The sequence below is a fragment of the Gossypium arboreum genome, chromosome 9 (assembly GCF_025698485.1).
Source record: "Gossypium arboreum isolate Shixiya-1 chromosome 9, ASM2569848v2, whole genome shotgun sequence".
Taxonomy (NCBI): Eukaryota; Viridiplantae; Streptophyta; class Magnoliopsida; order Malvales; family Malvaceae; genus Gossypium; species Gossypium arboreum.
The window spans coordinates 59,424,201-59,431,329 of record NC_069078.1 but is presented as its reverse complement, the minus strand read 5'-3'; the positions used below and the strand labels follow the sequence as shown (position 1 = coordinate 59,431,329).

General features: G+C 29.6%; 1 protein-coding gene across 1 annotated transcript; it reads left to right on the top strand.

The window, feature by feature from the left end:
• Positions 1–310: 310 nt before the first annotated feature.
• On the top strand, positions 311–2,397 carry LOC108454725 (F-box/kelch-repeat protein At3g06240-like). Its single transcript, XM_053019294.1, has 2 exons — positions 311–1,828; positions 1,932–2,397. Exon 1 carries the CDS (start codon positions 424–426, stop codon positions 1,651–1,653), a length of 1,230 nt encoding a protein of 409 aa, XP_052875254.1. The 5' UTR covers positions 311–423; the 3' UTR covers positions 1,654–1,828; positions 1,932–2,397.
• The last annotated feature ends 4,732 nt before the right edge of the window (positions 2,398–7,129 follow it).

Genomic DNA, 7,129 nt, shown 5'->3' with positions numbered 1-7,129 from the left:
TTTTCGCATTTTAATTTTAATGCAAACGATACTATTAATTGATTTTTTGTAAGTAAAATATGAAAGTAAAAAGTTAACATTAATATAATATTACACATGTAATAATATGTTTATCTTATTAAAATTTGGCATAGTGAATAATAAATCGCGTTTGAGGACCAAAAGTGATAATTTTGTGAGGAAAATCGAAATTCATAAACATAAAAGGTGCAAAATAAAAAATTATCATTTAAAGTGGGGTCGTGGCTGAGTTAAGTCCATCAGGTGTCGACTTGACTAAAAAATTTTCCCAAATTTGCTCAAAATCCAATTGCTCTCGTCTTTTACCCACTTTGCTTCATTTTATCTGTCTTTTCTAATTATTTCCCCTTTTGGGTATTCAATATTTTCCATCAAAACTGGTTCTTTAGAGCAATTGAAATCATGAATAAAGAAAGAAGAATTCAGCAGCAATCACCGGTTGAAGCTGAAATCCCTCTTCTTCCCCAAGAAATCATGGTGGAAATCCTTTCAAGGTTACCCGTCAAATCGCTTTGCCAATTCAGGTGTGTCTCAAAACAATGGCTTTCTCTTATATCAGATCCCCTTTTAGCCAAATCCCACCTCAAAAAAACCGTTAGTAATGATAGTTTTTATTCTCAGAGAAAAAGAGTAATCATTTCCTCACACAATTTGTACTCTCTTGAATATGAATCAATTGGTAGAAATGGTCGTTTTGATGAGAATTTGGTAGCTTTAGAGCTTGATTATCCCTTGAAAGACAAGCCAAATGGATTAGCTGAGTTATTAGATTCTGCCAGAGATGGTTTTCTGTATTGTGAAAGAAGTGAAGGTGGTAATGATGAATTTCCAGTAATGGTGAAGTTAAATTTACCATTTTGTGTGAACCAAAGGAATTGGGTTGATATCTTAGGTTCTTGTAATGGTTTAGTTTGTATTGCCCCAGATGAAGATACCCTTTTTTTGTTCAATCCTTCCACTAGAGAATCCAAGAGAATCCCAGACCCACCTTCGGGTTTCGTTCCGAACGGTTGGAGTGTTTATGGTTTCGGTTACGATTTTGTTAATGATGATTATAAGGTAGTGAAAGTAGGTTGTGGAACTGTTTGTGTTTACTCATTGAGAACTGATTCTTGGAGGATTGTTTGTAGTTTTCCATATGTGGATAATGTGTCTGAATCCGGAGTGCTTCTTAATGGGACTATTCACTGGATGGTTAGTTTCGAAGATGGGGTGGATTGTAGGTGTGTGGTTGCTGCTTTTAGTTTGGAAGAAGAGGTGTTTTCAGATATGCCGGCACCTGACATTGTCGATACTAGCTTTGAGTTCGTGGTTGGGGTTCTTAATGGTTGCCTGTGTGTGCTCCATAGCCGCAATCAGATGCACAATGATTTTTGGGTGATGACTGAGTATGGTGTGGGTGAATCATGGACTAAACTAACCCTCAGTCTCTCATACATATGTATGAAGCCATTGTGTTTGGCGCAGAACAGAGAAGCCCTGCTGGATGTTGATGGAAAACTGTTGCTGTACAACTTGGAAGACGATAGTTATAGGTACCTAGTGGTTGATGGCATTCCGGCAGGGGATGGTTTTGAAGCTGATACCTACTTGGAGACCCTCGTTTCACCCAATGGCTTCTGTCGGACTTGAACTAGCAGTATCAGGAAATTTGGGAACTTGGGGACAAGTGGTAAGAGCTTAATATGATAAACTCGTTGGAGTCCGAGCAACATGGAATATCAATTGAGCTGTTAGGTTTTCATGGAAGGTTGAGGATGTGAGTGGCAAACCTTCATGTTATATATCTTCAGCATGTAACCATAAGGTAGCCTTATAGTAACTGTTTTAGCTGATATTGTCTTCTATTGATCCTTTAGTTGAAATATCATATATTTGTCGATCATACCTTATACCCATCTCCGAATAAGTGTTGGACATAGGTGTTAGACACTGGTACTTCAAGAAAAAACAAAGAGTCGGAAGAACATATGTTAGAACTTGTTTCCCCCTTTGGCAGACTTATAGTGGAATGCATATCGTTTTTTCTCCTCTTCATCTTCATGTTCTTCTGTTGGCAAAGAATCACAGCAGCTCTAGTAATCGTTTTTTTGATTGGACGGATCCTTATTCTATGGAATGATACGGAAGCAAACCCCGTTGAAGGTTTAGACTATAGATAGATAAGAAATAGTCGTCAACACGAAGATTTCATCCATTTATACTTTGGTGTTGTCGATAAGCTCTTTGAAATATCATGTACACTAGGTCTTGTAAGACCTGAGATTGTAATTTGGTGTTAGGGATTATCTTTAATGTCTGAAATTTTGTACCCTTTGATTGATCTTCTCATTGGTTTATAATAATAGCTATGAGATTAATGTTATCTTATAATAATAGCTATGAGATTAATGTTATCTTTAGTAGTTTTGATTTCATTTGAACCCTCAAATCTCCATTGTTCACTGGTTATGATTTTTGCATTATACTTCTACTCTTATTTTTTGAAGGAGTTGGAACTCTATCTTTTAAAATTCAAGCTTAATTTCATATAAAAAGAATCTGATTTCAAATTTAATTATTTGTGCTTCACCTCAATCTGAGTTTCTTACAAATCTAACTTCTAAATTTTTAACAAATTACATCGAATGCCACAAAAGCGGTTAAATAATAATGGAATCGGTTAAAGTATTGATTTGGAGAAGGGTTTTGAACCGATTGATTTAGGAACTAGGCAAAACTCTATTGAATTGGTTGAACTAAATCTTTAGTATTTTTAATGAATTTTTAATGATTTATTTGATCGAATTGGACAAATCAATCGAACTAGCCGGACAGAGGCGGATACAAGGGGGGCTGGCAGTGGCCTTGGCGCCCTTAAAATGGAAAATTTATATTTAGGCTCTTGAAATTTTTTTAAAATTTTAAATTAGTAAAGGTAAAATTGTACTTTGGCCACCCTAAAATTATAGAAATTTGATTTAATCCTTTAAAAATTATAAAGATATAGACTATAAAAAATTAAATTTTCATTCGGCCTCCCCTAAAAATTTATTCTGGCTTTGCCTTTGTAGCCGGACCAAATGGATCAACGAACTGATGGCTTGACCGGTTTGACCACCGATCTAGTTCTAAAAACTTTGATTTGATAAAAAATCTTATAATCTCGATAAAAAAATTTATAATCTCGGACTGATGAAAGAAAATAAAAGTTTAAGGGTAGAAATATTGAGATTACCCAATTGTCAGTTTTGAAAAAAAAAAACTTAAAACTTGAAAGAATTATTTAAAACATGAAAGGACTTTAGTAAATCAAGTAATTCAACTTATAAAGAAATTAAATAATTTGTGATATATGAAATAATTATTTAAAACTTGAAATAACTACTTAAAACAAGAAAGTTTTTAAGAAATTAAGTAATCTATAATACATGAAATAATTATTAAAAACATGAAAATGTCATATTTTCACAAATGGAAGTACTCCTAACTCTCTGAACACAAGCCAACGAAAAGTCTAATAAAGACACTGGACTCTCTATAGAGTTAGGGAATAAAATCTCCCTTTGCCATTGTTAGAAAATCGATTGACTACCCAGCAAACAAAACCTTAAATACTTCTCCCCAAAAATTTGACCCCTCAACAAAGATTAATATATGTTATTGATAACTTATTTATCTAACTTATCCCACCCCACAAAGACATAAAAGTAGGTAAGAGAAGCCAATATTCACAGCGTGTATGGGAATTACTTGGTCTTGAGAGTGAGATTTTATTGGGCATATTTTCTTCGATACATGAGACAAAGACAACACAAGAAAATTTAAACTATAAAGCAATCTTGTTGTTTGTTTACCTGACGATACCAAAGTCTCGAAGTTGTTTTTAAATATACCTATGATGTGTGTTCCCAAATTGGTTCCACCTTTTAATTTTCGTTAACTCTTTTTACTTTTAAATCTACATAAAATTTTTTTAAATCACCTTTCTAATACGTTAAAATAATCTGTCTCGACACAATAAGTTAAAATGGGTATTTTTAAAAAAATATCTTAACACTATAAAAATAAGTGGATAAAATTATTTCAAATTAAAGCGTAGATATTAAATCTTAAATCTAAACAAAATATATAGAAGGTTTGCAACCATAATTTATTCTAAAATAATCTATATCAAAGTTATTATCTTTATTTTATTTGAAAATTCTTAGTAAATTTAAATATTTCCAAGAATCTGAAAAATTATTTTAACTGTAACAATTTAAAAGTAAACGTATTCTCAACTAATTTTATGCATATTTTGTTATATTTTGCAATTACTTTCTCTCTCAAGTAAAAAGATATTGATTGAATTAATTGATTAATATAAAATTTCCAAGTCCAAGAAACTAAACTTCTATTAATGAAAACTCAAGCTAAATTTTAAATTTTTTATCCACCTATAGTTTGACTTAGTAACATGGTTGATGATTTTTTAAAAACATTGTTTTAATTAAAATTTAACAAGTGAATGTTAACAATTGAGCATCGATAATGGCAATATAGAACAATTGTAAAGCAATAAGAAAAGAAAAATAAAATACACAAATTTTACATAGAAACACTTTTAGGAAAAAATCATGGGTAAATGAAAAAAAAATTCACTAATGTTGAAAAATCGAATGATAGAAGAGGAGTTTCGACTACATCTATTTAAATGTTGAAAAATTTTATTCTAATCAATGTTAAATAGTATTTTAACAAGAATTCGGGTTATACAACTCCAACGATAAAGAAATAATTTGAATTATTATAATTATTTTAATAAAGAGTAAATATTTGATATGCAACTTGTTATATATATATATTACAAAGTTTCAAACTCTCCATAGACGTAGAAGTTTAATTTACTTATACATGACATATCTATTGTAATCGCATGTGATAATCTTGTTATTTACTTTTTCTTATTTTTAAATAAATAAAATTTATTTTAAAAATATAATATATTATTTGAGATAAATATAAAATATTAAAATTTTGTTATTCTTCAAATTTTTTTAACATTTTCCTTTCCTAACCCTCCATTGCTCTCGTCCATCATTATTATCACTTTATCAAATTCATTTATTTTCCTCTTTACACCCACAACAAAAAGTAAAAATGGCGAGAGAAAAAGGATAATTAAAAAGAGTGAGTAAAGGTAAACGAAAAAGACGAATCAGCTTACCATTATTTCTAAAATGCACTTTTCACATATTATTAAATAAGATGTTTTAAGTTTTTTCAAAGTGCTTTTGAGATAAAAAAATGTTTTGTAAAAATATTTTTTTAGCCAAAAGTAGAAGTAAAAAATTGTAATTTTTGTTCAAAAGTATTTTTAGTTCAAAATATTTTTGAGAAGTAATGTAAATTAAGTAAAAAGAAAAATTGATAAATGAAAAATAAAAATAAAAGATTTTGGTATCATTTTTCTCTTCTTTCCATGTTTGCTTGCTTGCTTGAGAGCTTTTCCGCGCAAGGTTTTACTACATTTTATGTATATTTTGTTCATCACTCATATTATTTGAGGTATATCTTGTTTACATTTGTTTAGTGAGTGTTTTTATATATTTTGATTTGACTTTTTTTTTTTTTATGCTTGTATTGTAAATATTATTTGTTTTAATGTTGTTCACGCATTTAGATGATGGGTGATAGTTCAATACTCAAAAATTCAAAATTTGTAATTTGGACATATTTAAAACTTCCAACCAAAACACTTCTTACTGTTTCAATCATTTCTCAAACTCTTGGACTCCATTTCGAGGTACTTTATATCATTAGAAAGAGACGTTGAAGATCTATTCAAATATTGGAACACCAATATCAAAATGCATCACGAAGAAATCCTACAAATTTCATATTGATGGACAATTTTGACTCATTTTCGTGGTTGGATCATATCTTCTACAATATGTAGATATTCAATCAATTTTCTTTGACCTTTTCAATTTGGAGTCGTTAACTTGAACAAAAGAAGCCATCAAATAACATGTAAAAAATAATTCCAAAAAATGAAAAAGAGGTGAGATCTAGCAATTTATTACTAACAAGTCTTTGGCATTGTCATTTTCCTCCTCTCAAACCTCTATAAGTATAGCATTTATTTTTCAGAATGGGAGGCATCTTGGAGTGGAGATCAAGATCATTTCTTGTTAGTATTTCTTTCTTTCTTTATCCGTATAAAATCTCAAGTTTCTTATATCTAATATGTTTTTTCATCTAAGTTTGAATTGTTTAATTTTATTATGCTTTTCTAAGTTTTCAATGCTGAGGTGAAAGGGTGAGACTCTTGCAAATATGAAGGTAAATTCCATATTTATCATTTGAGCTAAAATTGATTTTCAATCACTTGTCATAATCATACTTGTAAAGTAAGATTTTTTTTTTATTTGTTTTAGACAACAGCTGACACAATAAATGCTTGAATAAATTAACCTTGGTTTGTTGTAGACATATGAAAATTAACATAATAAATATTTGAAATCTTTTTTATAAGCTTTGAAGTTATCAAATGATTATAATACCATATGTTTTATTTTTGGACTACACTTAAACAGTTGAACCTTCATATTGCACCATCTTTTGCTTATGGATTCATTTGCAAAACTCTTGGACTTATTGGATACTCATTTGATGGACATACCTTTACTTATGGATTCATATGCTTAATTAATGGACGTAAATTGCTAGATTATTCGATTGGAACCTTCATTTTGTGTGGATTCTAATTGAGTAATAACATTGAGTACTAAAATTTAATCTTAACATGATATTAAGAGTTAATCCTCTAATTTCAACACATTTTCTTCCAAGTACTTATTTTAATATTTTCTTTGAATTATGTACAATAATTACATATTTGAATGATAAAAAAATTCCAATTTTAAATTTCAATTTGCTATAAGGGTTAATTAGACATTTTACTATCCAAAACCACTTTTGGTACATTTTGGACACTAATTTTATGTACGAAAACCTCTTTTCCTATTGTTTTTTACATTTCTTATATTCTCTTACCTAATACTATTTTTAATTCATAGCAATTTAGAGAAATATTTATTTACCCAACCAAACAAACACTATTCTATAATAATTTAAGTCGAGT